This window comes from Ictidomys tridecemlineatus, chromosome 2 (assembly GCF_052094955.1).
Source record: "Ictidomys tridecemlineatus isolate mIctTri1 chromosome 2, mIctTri1.hap1, whole genome shotgun sequence".
NCBI lineage: Eukaryota > Metazoa > Chordata > Mammalia > Rodentia > Sciuridae > Ictidomys > Ictidomys tridecemlineatus.
The window spans coordinates 25,038,328-25,056,501 of NC_135478.1; the positions used below are offsets into that span (position 1 = coordinate 25,038,328).

The 18,174-nt window shown below is 34.6% G+C and overlaps 1 protein-coding gene across 14 annotated transcripts in view; it reads left to right on the forward strand.

The window, feature by feature from the left end:
• Lrrfip2 (LRR binding FLII interacting protein 2) overlaps positions 1-18,174 on the forward strand; it is an 89,403-nt gene that overhangs the window by 5,945 nt on the left and 65,284 nt on the right. For all 14 annotated transcript variants that reach the window (XM_078038152.1, XM_078038153.1, XM_078038154.1 and 11 more), the window contains exon 3: positions 4,286-4,428. In XM_078038152.1, the coding sequence (XP_077894278.1) occupies positions 4,339-4,428 (90 nt within the window). In that variant the 5' untranslated portion in view covers positions 4,286-4,338. The remainder of the gene's footprint in view (positions 1-4,285; positions 4,429-18,174) is intronic.

An 18,174-nucleotide genomic window follows, 5' to 3' on the forward strand; every position in this document is an offset into this window, starting at 1 on the left:
ACCTTGATGTTTTCTATATTTAGTGAATGAAACACTTGAGTTTATAGTTCTTCAGCTATGTCACTTCTTAAACTAGAAAGCTGTTAAGGAACTTAGTGTTCCACCCTTTGACCAAGGTTCACATTAGTGTATTTAACTGCTATATTACAGTCAAAGTTGTTTGAAGAATTCAGCATGCAGACTTAATTTATAGACACAAGCCTGCAGATGGTTTCCCTTTCTTTTGTTTAAGATTAGGTTGTGGCTCCAGGAAATATAGTTTTTCCTTGTCCTCAAAAATTGGTATTGTAGCATTTTATGATGGTGGTATATTTAGGATTCAGTGTGAGGAGAAAAAAATAAAATAGTAGTGTTTTCCTTTTCTTCCATAATGCTGTTGTTTGGTTTATTCCTATTATTCTTTCCCTGTCTCAGCTTTTCCCTCCTAGAAGAAGAGGTTAAGCAGTTGGGAAAAGACTTAGGGTGCATATCAAAGTGTTTTTATTTTTTCAGAGGTAGAATATTATCCACTTCCCACCCTACCCCAATTAAAGAATCATAGCTCAGCTTTTTCTGTTGTTTTCACTTTGAAACCTATATATACCTTTATTATGCACATCAGAATTTTAACTAGTTTTTATATATTTTTACTGCTTTAGGAAATACATTTAATTTTTTAAATTGCTCTGAACACTTTGTTATTCTTTCTACAGACCCACTTTTCAAGTAGAAACATTTTAACAGCTTGGAGCAATCTTGACTATTTTAAAGTTAAAGAGTATACTTTCTGCAGAGGCACACTTATTTTCCTATAAATGGTTTAAATCATCTATGTCTGATAACAAACAATAGCAAGCATATGTGTCGTAGCTATTTTTTTTTAATTAAGTATTTGGTCTAAGTGATTCAAGCATTATAGGACTAAAGATAGAAAAAATTTAAGTTTTAGATGTTTTTTTTCTTGTCATGAATAATGATATCTATATTTATCTTTTTATCTATCTATCTGTCTATTTATCTGTCTAGTCATTGCCCTCCTGGTCTTGCCAATTTCATTTTTTGTGATCTACAAGTTTGTTTTGTTTTTTGGTACTAGAGATTGCACCCAGGGGTGCTCTACCACTGAGCTACATCAGCCGTTTTTATGTTGTATTTTGAGACAGGGTCTCTTTGAGTTGCTGTTGGAATCATTTAGTTGCTGAGGCTGTCCTTGAATTTTTGATCTTCTTGCCTCAGCCTCCTGGGTTGCTGGAATCATGGGCATGTACCACCATTCCCAGTGACTTTTTTTTACTTTTAAACATTTTTTGCTCCCTAGCACGCCCTTCTGGCACAAGTAAAGCTTTACCTTGCCCCAAAACAAAAAACAAAAACAAAAACATTTTTTGCATTACTGGGGATTGAACTCGGAGCTTTATACTTGCTAGACAAGCATGCTGCCACAGAGCTACATCCCCAACCTTTATTTAAAAAAAAGTTTTAAAAATGTTTATGGTTATTTTTATTTTTTAAATTTTTAAATTTTTATTAGAGTATTATAATTATAGTTGGATTCATTTTGACAAAATCATACTTGCAAAGAATTTGATTTCAGTCACTGTCCCCTTTACCCTCTTCCCTCTTTTTCTTCCTCTTCTATCTACTGATCTTCTATTTATTTATTTATTTATTTATGATACTGGGATTGAACCCAGGGGCACTTAATCACTGAGTCACATCCCCACCCCTTATTTATATTTTAGAAATAGGATCTCATTGAGTTACTTAGGGCTTCGATAAGTTGCTGAGACTGGCTTTGAACTCGAAATCCTCCTGCCTCAGCCTCCTGAGCTGTTGGGATTACAGATGTGCATCACCACACCCGGCTCCTTTATTTATCTTTCATTGGTACTTCCTACATATACATAAAGGTGAAATTCCTTTTGGCACATTTATATATTATATAACATGATTTTTAAAAAATTCATTTCATATTTCTTCCCCTTTCCCTTCCTTCCTCCCTCCCTCCTCCTCATTCTCCTACTCCACCACTTTTACATATTCATGATACAATCCCTATTCCCCCCCCCACCTACAGCCTTCTTTCCCTTTTTCTGCTCCAGTTTCCATGTATGAGATACCTGCACATTGAAAACATGGAATATGGTGGAATGAAATTAAAGAAGACCTAAACAATTGGAAAGAATCCTATTTTTATGAATTGGAGTCTTAATATTATTAAGATGGCAGTTGTCTTCAGATTGGTCTATTGATTCAGTATAACTGCTTTGTAATCCTGATTACCTTCTTTTTTTTTTTTTTTTCAACCATTTACCCCTGCAAATAAAATGACAAACTGATTCAAAATTTATATGGAAATGTAAGGGATCCAAAATAATCAGTGAGTCTTAAACAAGAAAAAATTGAGGACTCCTTTTTCCAATTTTAAAACTTATTGCAAAGCCACAGTAATCAAGATGATGTGATACGGCATAAAAATACACATACAGATTAATAAAATAAAAAATACACATACAGATTAATAAAATAAAAATTGATGTCTAAGCCAGGCACAGGAATGCATAATACCAGTGGCTTGGGAGGCTGAGGCAGGAGGATTCTGAGTTCAAAGCCAGCCTCAGCAACTTAGTTAGACCTTGTCTGTAAATAAAATACAAAAAAGGGCTGTGGATATGGCTCAGTGGTTAAGTGACCTGAGTACAAAACTGGTACACACACAAAAAAAGATGTCTACAAATAAAAAATATCTGCCCCCCTTTTTTTTAAAGTACTGGGATTTGAACCAAGGGGTACTCTACCACTGAGCTGTATCCCAACCCTTTTCTTTATTTTGTATTTTGACACAGGGTGCCTCTAAGTTGCTGGTCCTAAATTTGTGCTTCTACTGCCTAAGCCTCCTGAGTAGCTGGGATTATAGGTGTGTGCCATTCTGCTGAATTATAAGCCCTTACTTCTCTGGTCAGCTGATTTTTCAATAAGGGTGGCAGGACAAGCTGGGCATGTGGTGCATAACTAGAATCCCAATTACTTGTGGCTGAGGCAGGAAAGACTGTAAATTCAAGGCCAGCCCAGGTAACTTATGGAGACTCTGTCTCAAAATGAAAAATAGAAAGGGCTGGATTTAGCTCAGGGGTATAGTGCCCTTGGGTTCAGTCTCCAGTATTGTCAAAAAAGATGGCAAGACAATTCAATAGGGCAAGAATAAAGTCTTTAAAAAATAGTGCCAGGATAAGTACATGTTCACATGCAGAAATATGAAGTTGGATCCCTGACTCATACCATAATACCAAAGTTAACTGAAAATGGATCATAGACTTAAATATACATGGCAAAACTGTAAAAATGGGTCTGTTTAATAATGATAATTATGATAGAGTTATAGGTGGTGATGATGACGATGATGATGAGGATGATTTTTGGTGGTCCTGGGATCAAACCCAGGGTGCTGCGCCACTGAGTTACAGCCCCAGCTCTTTTTAGTTTTTATTTTGAGACAGGGGCTCCATAAATTGCCTGGCCTCAAACTTTTGATTCTCCTGCCTCAGCTTCCTGAGTCACTGAGATTACAGGTTGGACTATTGTTCCTGGCCCACATATGTATACTTAGTCATTTGTTTACATCAGTTTTGTTCACTGCTCTATCTTCAGTCCCTATAGTAACTGAAAATAACAGATACATATTTTTTGCATGGACAGTGTTGGTTATTATTAATTACTGAATAACAAGCATTCATTTGTTTTTTTATGTGGTCGTGCTTTAATTGGCATTGTTTCTTAAATTACACCTTGCTACTTTCTTAGCAAGGTATCAACTTCGATTCAGACCTTAACTCTGTCTTCAGTTACAAATGACTGTAAACCAATCTGGTACAAGAATTTCTTAGATTACATAAAGATAAGAAGTTATTTTTATGTAATTTTAAGGTATTAAAACCTCTTGAACATGTTCTTCTGAAACTTTAGGCTGAGTGACTTTTCTGAAATGTCTTTCACTCAGGAATGGAAAGAGATTTTAGAAATAGTTGTATTTTAAACTGTTAGGCAGAATTGCTGCTGACTTCCGTTTTCTGAGGTTAATATACTCTCATAGTTGTTGTGAATATCATAGTGAAGTTAGGAGGTTTAGTAATTAATTTAAATTTAGATATTCTAAAATTTACTGGAATAATTGATCATGTGCAAAAGAAGTTATTGGCTAATTTTTCCAAAGACAAATATAAATCTTCTGTTAAAGTTGAATGTATAAATGGGCATTAAAACTGCATAAAGGGAAACATCGTAACTCTCTGCATTTATTTTATTTCAGGGCTGAACACAGTGAAATCACTTACAGATTTGGAAGGCTATTAAGAACACAAGATGGGGACTCCTGGTTCTGGAAGGAAACGAACACCTGTGAAAGATCGATTTTCTGCAGAAGATGAAGCTTTGAGTAACATTGCCAGAGAGGTGTGTCTGGTAAACTCCTTCTCAACACCAAGTTACACAGATGAGAGTATTGTAAAAATGTGGGAGTGACAGATACTCATTCATTGAGCTAGTTTCAGAATGTTTACTATGAATAAGATATTGTTAGCCTCTAAAATACTGTATTAGAATAAAATATACTTAGATAGCTATTCACCTCACCTTCGTTAATTTTTCATTATATTTTGAGTTCAAGGTATTGTCCTAATGTATTTAAATTTATAATTAATCTTCAAGATTTAAACTTAAGGTAATTAATTAGAATGTTGGAGATGTAACTATTGAAATGCTCATTTGACTGTAGTTCCAAGATGTGCTATGTGAATTTTGACAGAAATAATTCTTATTTGGTGCCTATTCAGAGTTTTTAAGTTACTTATTTAAAAAAATATATTTATTTTTTAATTTTAGGTGGATGGACACAATGTTTTTATTTTATTTTTATGTGGTGCTCATACATGCTAGGTGAGCACTCTACCACTGAGAAACAACCCCAACCCCTTTAAGATATTTTTTTTGAAATACTGCAGTGGAATTTTTTTTTCCAAGTACTGGATATTAAATTCAGGCAAGGCATCACATATGCCAGGCAAGCGCTCTACCACTGAGCTACATTCTCAGCCCTGTGGTAAAATTTTTTGTTTAATTCTTATAGTAGCAGAGCTTCTGGAGCATTGTTTGTTTGTTAATAATTCAGAAAAAGAAAATAAGAAGCAGTGTCTCCTGTTAAATTACTAGCAGCAATTCTTTATATAATGGATATTTAAGATAACTTCCACCTTGATTTCTTAGCAAGATACCAACTTTGATTCAGACCTTAACTCTGTCTTCAGTTACAAACTGACCATAAACCAATCTGGTACAAGAATTGCTTAGATTAGCATTAAATTATATTCTTTTTGTGAGAGTTATTCCTATATCACTTTTTTGTTCTTAGTAAATAACTTATTTATTATTAATGCTGTTTTCTTTTTTTAATTGATCTATATTTTTCCTCTTAAAAGCTGTTTAGTTTGCTTTTGAATTAGAAACCAAATTTTCTGCAGTCATATATAGCAAATAAAAAATAAAGGATTCTCCAAAAAAACCAAAACCCAAATCTTGATGAGTATATGAAACAAAAGTTATTTAAAAACTGATAACAAAGTTGTGATGTTACTTTTTCCTTTAATACTCTAAAATTCTATATTTAAATGCTGATGTTTAGCCTTAAATTTTAAGTATACTTTTAAAAATTACATTATAGTTGTACAATAATAAGCCCATAGTGGGACTAATTTTAACATATTCATAAATTCATGTAACATGATTTTCTTCATTTCAATCCCCATGATATTATTTTAACAAAACTAGTTAAAGAAGTTCATGATACTACTTTAACAAAATTACTTCAAAAAAAAATTAGATGAGACATTCTTCGCTTTTTTTTTTGTGTGTGTGTGTGTGTTGTGCTGGGGATGAAACCAGGACCTTATTCATGCACACAAGCTTTATCACTGAACTATGCCCTAGTCTGATGACATGTTTTTAGATAAAAATACAAAAGACATTTAAAAGTGAAAAAGTAGATATTATGTTTCAATAATCTTAAGTATCTGCACAAATGAAACATTTTGGAAGCCATATTGTTTTACCTAAAAATTGAAGCTTCTCAAAATATTTACTTCCAAATTTGGAGGACTAAATGAGAAGAAAATGCCAGGCTTCTTTTGTATTTTCACTAAGTATTTGAACCTCTCTCCCTCTTTTTTTTGACTGGTGCCAAGAATCAAACTCATGGCTTCATGCATGCAAGGCAAGTGCTTTACCACTGAATTACACCTCAGCCTCCCTCCTTCGCCTTTTTGATGTGATCCTTTCTTTAAAAAATTGAGTTGGAGTCTAATATCCAATATTGTTGAGTCCTTACTTTATGACATATTAACCTAAGCATCATTCATACATTATTTTATTTAATCCTCGAAAAATTCTGAGATTGGTTTTATTTTTATCTCCGTTTTACAGATGAGGAAACCATTGCACAGAAAAGTTAAAAACTTTCCCAAGGTTACATAACTGGGAAATAGAAGAACTTAGGTTTAGGTACATGAATTTTGGCTCCAGTCTGTGCATTTAACCACTTCCTATACTACACTATTTAATTAATCTTTGCCAGCTCCCCCATAGCTTGTTTTTTCATGACTTTGAAAGCATTTATGCATCTTGATTCTCACAAAAGTCTTGATCTAGGTAAGATAGGTATTATTATTAGTGTTATTTACAGTTGAGGAATCATCTGAAGGAGAGAGCTAACTATCTAAAAGGTATTAGAATCTGGTCTGCGATTCAGCCATTTAAAGCTGTTGTTTATTCTACTCTACCATACTGCTTCCAAGAGAAGTGGACTTTGCAGACTTGTAAACATGGTTTTGAATTCTGGCTCTGGCTAATAATTGGTTGAGTAATTTTGTGAAGTCACTTCTCTTGACCTCAGTTTTCTCATCTGTAAAATGGAAATTATACTGTCTTCCTGTCTCGTAGGCTATTGTGATGATTAAAGGAGATAATGCCTGTGAACCTTTATTGTTAGGCTTGTGGAGGCTATTTTTTTTTGCTTTATTTTTTTTAAAAAGAAATAGTGAAAGCTGGGTGTGGTGGTGTGTGCCTATAATCCCAGTGGCTCAGTAGGCTGAAGCAAGAACTTGTGAGTTTAAAGCCAGCCTCAGAAACTTGTGAGGACATCAGCAACTTAGCCAGACCCTGTTTCAAGATAAAACATAAAAAGGGGAGGGAATGTAGCTCAGTTTTTAAGCACTGCTGAGTTCAGTCTCCAGTACCAAAACCCCCCCACTGTAACCATGCTTTATGTCTTGAGACACTTTAAATACCCCTTTGCCTTGAATTAGGTATAGAAAATTGTTTCCTCTTCATTCCTATAATTCTAAAATAACTCCTTTAATCAATTCTTTCTCTTTTCTTTAACACTTTCATAGCCATTCATATGCTTCCATTCATACACTGGGTGGTTGGCATTCATGGATAGTCCCTGATCCTTATTTTCTCCAGTGGGATCATCCCTTTCACCAAAAAATATTGACTTATGTTAGAAATAAATAAAAATGAACAAAACCTCTACAACAATAAAAATGACAGCTTATTCTTTTTTTTTTTTCTTCAGTTAAATCTTAAGAATTTCATTTGTCTTTCCTCACTTCAGGTTGTTTTTTGAAGTGGATAGGGAAGACCATAAATAAAGCAAAATAACCTTCTTTTTTTTTTTTTTTTTTTGTTTTTCATCTTAACTAGTATCTGTTCAAGTTTCCATGCTTCTCAGTTAGCAAGAAAGCAGACAACCAGAGAGGATGAGAAGGAAAGGAAACAAAGAATATAAATGTGTTCCATATCTGGATAACTTTTATGCTAAAATATGTGGTAAAACACACATAAAATTTACCATCTTAGCCACTAAGTGTACGTGTAGTTCTGTGGTATGAAGTAAGTTTACGCTGTTGTGCAACCATCACCATTGTCCATCTCTAGAACCCTTTTTATATTGCAAAACCTGAATGCGTTTAAAAAAGATGTTGAAGTGTTTGAAGTCTGTTCCATGGAAGTAGGAGTGTGGGTGGATTTAAGAGCCTTGCATGTCTGTGATGGGAACATTGCTGTTTTGCTGGGGGAGCTCAGTCTTTTACAGTTTTTGGAGGTGTCAGAAGTTTTCAGCAAGGTCACTAGAATTATCAGAAGACCAATCTGAAGGCTTATTGGCTTTTAGTGAAAATCATCTGAAAGAATATATCTAGTGTATTGAATTGGGGACCTCTAGGCAGCTAGCCTCTGTCTCAAGAGGAGAAAGATAAGGGTGGAATGAAAGCCAGTTTTGCTGCCTTCCCATATTCAGTTTGATGAATGTTTCTATGAGAAGAAATTGAAGCCTCTTGAAGTGTTTGCAAACAATCTTTCTTCTCCTCCTCTTCCTCTTCCCCCTCCTTTTTTTTTTTTTTTTTTTTTTTTTTGCAGTGCTGGGGATGGAACCCAGGGCTTTGTGTATTCTAGGCCAGTGCTCCAAACTGAGCTACACCCCAACCCTGCAAACAGTCATTTGAAGGTGTCACTAAAGCCTGGAATATTATTGCTTTCCTTGTTTTGAGCTGAAATTATGAAGAAAACATGTTTTATGTTTAAAACTTCTTCCAATGGAATTCATCAGAATGTTGTTTAGTTTTTGAACTGATGATCTGAGATTCCTTTTGGCTCTAAAATTCTGAGATTTCTTTTAAGATTTATGACTTACAAAAAATAAAAAAAAACAAAAAAAAACAAACAACCAACGCTAGGTGCAATGGTGCACACCTGTAATCCCAGTGGCTCAGGAGGCTAAGGCAGGAGGATCTCAAGTTCAAAGCCAGCCTCAGCAAATGGCTAGGTGCCAAGCAACTCAGCGAGACCTTGTCTCTAAATAAAATACAAAATAGGGCTGGGAATGTGGCTCAGTGATTGAGTGCTTCTGAGTTTGATTCCCTGCCCCCCACCCAAGAAAAAGAAATTGATGTTCATATGCACAGTTCTTTTAAATCTAAACAATGAATGTCGGACATAGGAACTGATTATAATCCATAAGAACTGGAGTGTAGTTGATAGTGTCCAGAGATTTTTACATTAACCAGAAGATACATGTAAATACATTTGGAATACAAAAGTACTTGTGATAATAAGGAAGAATGGTAGCTCTATGGTTATATAACTTTTGTGGCTGCTGGAATGTTCTGGTTTCCTTTTTTTTTTTTTTAAGTATATAATTCAGTGGCATTAACGACATTCACATTCACAGTATTATGCAACTGTCACCCCATCACCATTATTGATTTCCAAAACTTTTTCATCACTGCAGACAGAAACTCTTAACTATTAAGCAATAACCCCCTAGTATTCACTTTTTTCAACTCCTGGTAACCTTTAATCTACTTTATGTCTCTATTTGTCTCTTCTAGATGTTTCATGTGAGTGAAATTATGCAATATTTGTCTTCTATGTGTATCTTATTTCACTTAGCATAATATCTTAAGGATTCATGTTTGTTGTAACATATACCAGATCATATTCCTTTTTTCTTCTTTTAAATAACTTTATTCCTTTTTAGGCCAAATAACATTTCATTGTGTGTATGTACTACCTTTTGTTTATATATTTTTATCTATTGATGCATCCTTGGTTGGATTTCATTTTGTTGCCTAAGAAAGTTAATGGCCAGATTAGGCATCTTGGAGAATCTGAAGTTTGTGGTTTATGATTCTAGATTAACAACTTCAGGAGAAAGATACACAGGGGAGAATTTTGCTTACTTTAAAATACTTTCCAGTGTTAACTGCTTTATGGAATGGTCTTCTCACAGTAATTTTACTACTTTTAGTAATTTATTCATTTGTAGGCTCTGGTAAACTTTTGCTAGAGATAAAAGCTTTTTTAAAATATAGAGAATTATCATAATCAGTAATAATTATGAGCATTAATGCCATCTTTCATTTTAGAATATAGTTCCTTTTTAAAAAACACAATTTTTTTGATGTCATTTGCTCAGTAAATATTGAAGGCATGGGCTAAGGACTTTAAATGAATTTAATCCTCACAAAAATCCTGTGAGTTAGTCTACTATTATTATTTTATCAGTGATGAATTCTTGGTATGGAGAAGTGAAGTATCTTGCCTTAAGAATGGCTAGAGCCGAAAATTGCACTTGGCTTCTGCACTCTTAACTGTGGTCCGTCCCATAGCATCAACCTGGAAGCAAGGAGGATAGAGAAGCCAGAGTTAGGTCAATGGTTCTACTCACTGCTCTCTGGGAGATGTTTGGCAATGTACGGAGAAATTTTTGCCTGTCTCAATAAAAGAGATTAGAGTAGGGAAGACGTGTTACTGGCATTTGTGGATAGAGGCCAGGAATGGTGCTAAATATCCTAGTGTACAGTTCAGCTTCCTACATCAAGGTAATATCTAGCCCAAAGGTCAATAGGGATGAAATTGAGAATCCTCCATAGGTTCTTACAGCCTGTATTTAGGATTTTGCTCTTTGTACTAAAAGCAAGGGAAAGCTTTGGAAATTTTTTGTAGGGTTATGACATGATCATATTTGAGCTTTGAAAGAATGACTTACTGAAGGTTGGAAATTGTTATCAGAGGGTCTTTAGTGCATTCAAGGAAATTAAGTCTGAGACTATAGAGATGATGATGGCCAGCTTAGAATGGTAACAGTGGAGTTGGTGAAAGGTGGTTGGAAGGAGAAGTTAAGTAGTCAGTGCTCAATGAATAATTATAGTTGATTGGCAGAGAGAGACGTTTTGCTTTTTTATCTGGATGAATGGTGGAGTGGGGAGGGACTATGAATATATGTTGTTTTTAAGGTGCCTGTGAGACACCTACATGGACATTATGAAGAAGTGGTTTGAGAATATAGGTCGAGAGCTCAATGAAGAGGTTCGGACTGTAGATTAACATTTGAGAGTTGTGAGTATATAGAAGTAATTGAACCCATAAATGTGAATGAGATCATTTAGTGAGAACGTATAGCATTCAAGAAGATCCCTCTTTGGTCTCAGCCTTAAAATGCTACACAATTTTCAAAATCAAGTGTAGAGGTTTTCTTAGTTCTGCCACACACACACACACACACACACACACACACACACACTTACTTTTTTTTTTTTTTTGGACATGTGCTAGGCATCCACCCAGGGCCTTGTACAAGCTAGGCAAGTGCTCTCTCTATTCCTGAGCCACATCCCCAGCCCTCTGACATGTTTTAAATTATCTTATGTGCTTGGTCCAGATTATCCTATGTAAACTGGATTTGTCTGGAAAAAAAAAAAAAACTCCACAGGAGGCAGAATTACTGTTACTTAAAACTTAAATGTGTTCTCAGTATTAGTACATAAAAATTCATCAATATAGAAAGTGAAGTTTTTTCCATTTCTAGCCAGTTTAAAAAAAAATCAAAATTCTCCCCTTTCCTGTTTTTATTAGGAAGATCTTTTATTTATTTGGGCAGGTACTGGGGATTGAACCCAGGGTCTTGTATATGCTAGGCAAGTGCTCTCCCCTGAGCCATATTTCCAGCCCTTTAGTTAATTCTTTTGAAAAGAGCAAATTTAAGTTGTTGTGGTTTTAGTCATTTAGAATTCCTTCAAGTGGTATTAATGCATGAATTTTGCCAATTCCTGGTGGGTGCAGACCTTCCTCCATGTTTTTCCCACTTACTGAACTAAAGTTAAGGACAGTAGGATGTGTGGTTAGGGTAGTACTCTCTTGTCCTTTGCCTTACCCTCATGCGCAGCATGGCCTTGGTCAGTTTTTCTGTCATTGCCAGTGTTAGTCTCAGTATCTCACTGTTCCTTGATTTGTTTCTCTATTCAGAATTAAAGGAGGATTTTTGTGCTCTAAGATTTAATTTTGTCTCAGACTGAAACTTTCAGTGTCATAATCTTTGCCATATTCTGTGATTTACAAGGATTTAGAGGGAAATAATTCAGATAGTACAGTAGCATTAACCTAAACATGAAGGTGGTGCTGGCAACACCTTTTTCCACTCCAGAAGCATTTTTACTAGAACCAGGATTCATTTTGGTTAGATATGTCATTGTAGATAAAAAGTTTCACTTTTTCTGCTCTATTTGCTTGTATTCAGACCTCAATAATAAAGTCCTTAACCTTAGATTTCCTCTATCATTCCAAAAGAATATTTTCACTGTCAAAAAGCCTCTGAATAAAAGAAAGATAAATTTGTTTGACACCAGAAAAAAGATGAGTTAAAATTCCTAGGTTTTTATGTAATACATGTTGATGTTGATGTTCAGAAAAATTTAAATATTTGTCAATTACCAAAAGTTTTTTAGAAAATGGTTAAATACATTGCAAGATCTAATTAAGAAAAATTGTATCTAAGATTTTGTACTAAAAGGAAGTTGCTAGGAAATGGAGTAATAATTTTTATTTGTTAATTTGGTAACCATGGCAACACAATAAATATTATGTCTCTTAATTTGTCTTTCAGTGTTCTTTTGGCATGAGTGTCATGGAAGAATAAACAAATTAAACACAGCAAAGTCTGAGTCTTAGTTACCTGAGTTAGTCATTTTCTTTGAATGTATCACTTTCTAAAATTCTATAGTTAACATATAAGTTAAAGCATAATCTGTAAAAGCCCAGATTATACCTTACCTCTTTTATTCCAGCCAATTTTATAGGTTTTATATTATAAATATAAGCGCGGGCTGACAATTCCAGACTCTGTTGACTCAGTTCAGTACATTTCTGTTAAATTACGAATTTTAAATTTGCCTGCTTTTAAAACTGTTACATGATTGCAGTGTCACAGAAGTTTTTAAGCTGGAGGATTTTCTTCTTCTAAAGGCATTTGAATGAGTGGTTCAATGTAGTATTCTTATTCAATACAGAAAGGTTTTGATAATGATATAAATATTCCCGAATTCAGCACTCCCAACATGAACAAATGTCGATTCGTTACAATTACTTCAGATCTTTTCTTTAAAAAGATAGGAGGGAGGAAAGGGAAAAGATGAAATTACAAACCAAGTTTAAGGCCCTTTGTTTCATTTTCCAGGCTTATTCACCCTTTCTCCCCATCATGGGAAATCACTAACAAAATTAGAAAGTGTCTTTCCTGTCCCTGTTTTTGAAGTTCTAACATTTATCTGCATAAACAGTATTGTTTTGTGGATTTTTGTGTATTGGTTTGTAACTGCTCTGTATGGATGTGTGTGAATACTGTGGAAGATTCCCAGAATAGGAGCATCTCATGCTGCTAGAGAGGAGTTGGAGTGGGAGGAGGTGATGCTGGGGAGGAAGGAGGGACCAATCAGGAAAGTATTTATGCATTTGATTTTGAATACTGTGGGGGCCACTTTTGAATTATATTACTATAATTACCTTATCTACCTTGTTGGGAGGGACTAGTAGAAGGCAGAAAACAGAAAGCGGCTGTCCTGATCTTGGTGAGAGGTGATGAGAGTGTGAATTTAGGCAGAGACAGTGGAATGGGAAGTTGGGATAGAAGAAATAATCAAGAGATGGGAACTTAATGGGAGTGAGGTCATTGAGACTAAATAAATATGGTGGGAAGATACAAAAAAAGGAAGAAGCCTCATGATTCTTATTTCATATTTTAGCTAATGAAACATTTGAAGGGCAAATATAAAGAGGAAGATGAAGTTTAAAGGAAGGATTATAAATTAAATTGGGGGTATAGTGAGTTCAAGGTTCTAGTGGGAAGAGGGACAGCTCTAGTGTTTGATAGGCAGTTAGAGCAGAATTGTTGGGGGAAATGTTTGGCTTGGATACAAAGATTTGCAGACTATCTCTATCTCCCAGGAGAGAACCTAAAATGAAAAGAGTAGATCAAGCCTGGAAGCTTTAGTTACATTACAGATTTAAGGATCTAACAGAGAAGAATGTGCCTATGAAGGATTCCGGGGAAGAGTGGTCAGAGTAAAGGGGAAAACCAGCAGACAAAAACTCTTGCAGAATGTCAAGAGATGAGAATTTTAAGAAGCAACTTGTGATTATGGCATTGAAAGTCCAGAAAGGAAAATTGAGATAAGAATTTTAAAAATTCCACTGGGTTTGCTACAGGTCATTCATGAGCTTTCCTTGAACAGCTTCAGTTAAGTGACTTTGGCAGAAGCCAGACTGCTATCATTTGAAGAGAGTGAGTAGAGAGGAGGAAGGTGTGAGAAAACTTAGCTGTAAATAGAACAAAGGGTAGAACTGAAGTATGGTAGGATTTTTTTGTTGTGTTCTGCTTTTTAAAGATGGCATAGACTGAGAAGAAACCAATAGAAGGAGAAAGTAAAGATTAAGGAGATAGATGATAGGGGAAGGTCCCTGAGGAAGGTGAGGCTCACATCATGGAGAAGATGTGTTCAAGAGTATGTGTGTGGGTTGGGCATGTTTGACCTGAAATGACAGGAGGCGGGGCATTTCTTCTAGTGGAATGACAAAGTAAAAAGGAAGTGTTCCAAGATTGGGAGATCTTTTGGAAGCTGGGGAAGGTGTAGATAGAATGCCTCCTTTATGCCTCAAGATTCCTTTTGTCATGAAAAGGTATTGATTGGCACAGGAGAGGAAATCCTAAAAGCATAAGAGCTAGAATAATAAATGCAAAGAGAACAGTGCCGGACTAATCAGATTTTGTAGAATTTTTCCCATTGATAATGATGACCTTTATATTTCTTAGAAATATTCTTCTTACTTGAAAACAGGCTACACATTTTTACTGTGACACAGTGCCTGTTTTGTTTCTAAAAGCCCATGTGGTTCATTGTAAACTTAGAGTACAAGTACTTGAAAAAATATGCTTATTTATTTGTGATTAATGAGAGGTGATACATTAAGTGCATTTACTTAGTGGACCATACCCAACTTATAGTATTTGAGTATGTTTATAAGTTATGTTAACTCTGTTGCTTCACATCATAAGGTGATAGATTTAAACTAATTTTTAAAAAATAAACATATCTTTTTTTCCCTCCTAAATAATACTCCCAAATGAAATCTAATTTGTCATTTATATCCAAAGGAAATAGTGAGCAAGACCCAGCAGATTGGATATATTCCTTCTTACTTGTAGATCGACTGGAGGAGGAAGGAAAGGCTTATAATAGAATTAATTATCCTCAGATGAGCCTTTAATGTCACTAGGAGCCACAGGCATGTTTATTTTAACTGTTCCTCTGTGTTTATTTAACTGAAGCAATTACAAAATTCAAATTCAGAGTTCAGAAGGCTTAAGAATGCTTTTGGATGTTGTGCACTATATATTATGGCTTATCATATTTTGCATTGAGATATTTTACCTTGCTTTTCCTTACACTTTCAGGTAGATTAATTCAACAGTGTGTATTGTGGAATGGCAAGGAACAGAGGAGAGCTGACATGGAGAAACTGAAATTAGAAAACTTTAGCTGGATATGGTGGCACATGCCTGTAATCCCAGTGATTGGGAGGCTGAGGCAGGAGGATTGCAAAAATTCAAAGCTAGCCTCAGCAATTTATTAAGGCCCTAAGCAACTTAGCAAGACTCTGTCTCAAAAAAGAAAAAAGAAACTTTATTCCAGGTGAAAGTGGTAAGAAGGGAAGATGTTGGGAAGATGGGGGAGAGTATTGGAATGGAAATTAAAGGATGGATTCAAGGAAGACTAAATGAGAAGGTAGGAGGTCCTGAGATCCTAGGTTTGATGAAGGGTGACAAAATTTCCATTTCTGGAGTCTGGAAAGTAGAGGCACAGCTCTTTCAGAGGGGAAAGATGAAGTTATTTCCATTCAACCTAAGTTTGTGTTGCTGACAAGATCCATTAGAAGTTAGAAATATAAGCTTTGATTTTGCAAGAGTTTGTGATGTAAGCTTTGAATCATTTTCATTGGCTGATAGTTGAAACTATGGATTAAAAAGATGAAAGGAAAGACTATGTACAACAGAAGGACATTATCTACATTTGGAATAAAGGTGTAGTCAAAGCAATAATAGAACCAGAATAGTACAGTTTCACAGAAAAGAAAGGATCTGTGCTAAGTTGAAAATCCTAGGGTAACTCACTCAAAGCAAACTTTTCTGATTTATCCAAGGGTATGTATGCTCTTAGACTTGGAGTATACAGATACAGGTGTGCAGCATGGTTAAGAGTGTGAACTGGAGTAAAGTTCTTAGGACGTGGATTTCTGCTCTAATATTTGCTGGCCAGGTAAAACTGGGCAAGTTACTTTTCCTTGCTGTACCTCAAGGGATTATTTTGGCTGGGGATATAGCTCAGTACTAGAGCATTTGCCTATCATACACCAGGACTTGAGTTCAGTCCCCAGGGGAAAAAAATCCAAAAAACAAACAAAAGAACAACAACAAAGATTATTTTGTGTATTAAGAGAAAATAAGCATCTAGCCTTGCTAATAAATAAGTGCTTGAAAATGGTAGTTATATTGTTAGGTCTCATCTTCCTTATTATCTGGAAAGTCTGAAGGGTTTTTTCTTCTTTTTTAAAATTTTTAAAAATTTATATGGGACAGCAGAATACATTACAATTCTTATTACAAATATAGAGCACAATTTTTCATATCTCTGGTTGTATACACAGTATATTCACACCAATTTGTGTCTTCCTACCTGTATTTAATTTGAGGTTTTGATTGTGAGATTTTCTGATAATATTAGTTAATTTTATAAAGAACGAAGGCAGATGTATCCCTTAACAGATTTTAGTACAGTTGGAATTTGATCCTGATATATTGCCATAAGCTTAATCACTATGTTTCAGACTGTGTTCCTGGAGCATGATGCATGGAGATTATTTAGAGTGTATTTAATAATATGGTACAGTCTCAGAAATGCTATATATTCTACAATCTTCTTTGGGATTCATAATGTATATTATTAAGGACTCTAGTTAAAAACAAAAACCAAAAAACCCCCTTAACTTAGCATTTTCCAAACTTGTTATCCTAAGATCTCCTTGCTCCTCTTTACATAGTTAATTTTATGTATTGGAGTTTTATATATTTCAGTATTTATTTTATATACTCAGTCTCATCTATTTAAGAAAGTTTAAATTGAGATAGAATTCAGATACTAACAATTTCACCATTTTAGAATATTCCATGCTTTTTAGTGTATTCATAAAGATATGCAATCATCACTTTATCTAATTGTAATGTTTCCTGAGCCCCAAAAGAACTCTCTTCTTAGTTAGTAGTCACTTCCTTTCTCCTCCTTTCCCCCTGGCAACCAGTAATATACTTTCTGTCTAAATGTATGCCAATTCTGGACATTTCATATAAGTAGAATTATATAACATGTGGCCTTTTATGTCTGACTTTTTTCACTCAGCAACATGTTGTCAAGATTTATCCATGTTGTAGCCTGTGTCAATGTTTTATTCCTTTTTATGGCTGAATAATATTCCATTTTTTGATATCTCACATTTTATTTATCTAATCATTAATTGATGGAAGTTAGGATTATTTCTGCTTTTTGACTTTTGTGACTAAGGCTGCTATGAACATTTCATGTGTATATATATTCTCATTTCTCATAAGTACATGTCTGGAGGTGGATATGGGAGTCGTATGACAACTCTGTTTAACTTTCTGAGGAAGTGCTAAATTGTTTTCCAAAGCATTCTCCAGAACTGAAATTCTGTACCCAGTAATTAAAAAATTCCCCGTTCCCTTTTCCCCTCCGTCTTTGGCAACTACCATCCCACTTTTGGTCTCTCTAAATTTGATTACTTTAGGTACCTCATTAAAGTGGAGTTATACAATAGTTGTTCTCTTGTTTCTGGCTTAAGTCATTTATCATGTTTTTAAGATTCATACATGTTAGCATGTATTAAACTTTCTTTTAAAGGCCAAATAATAATCCATTGTATGTGTAAATCACAATTTTATCTATTTATCCATTGATGAACATTTAGATTGTTTCTACCTTTTGACTATTGTGAATAATGCTGCTATGAACCTTGTTGTTTAAATTATCTTGAGTCTTTGCTTTTAATTCTTTTGTATGTATATCCACAAGTGGAATATTGGCTCAAATGGTCATTGTGTGTTTGGTTTTTTAACTTTGTTCCGTTTGTTTTATGTGTGTGAGGTACATGGTAAATTAATCTAAAGCAGTTCTTTTATGCCACTTTATTCTGAGGTAAAAATGTTAGTAGTACTTCCTAGAAGTATAATTTATGTACTCAAAA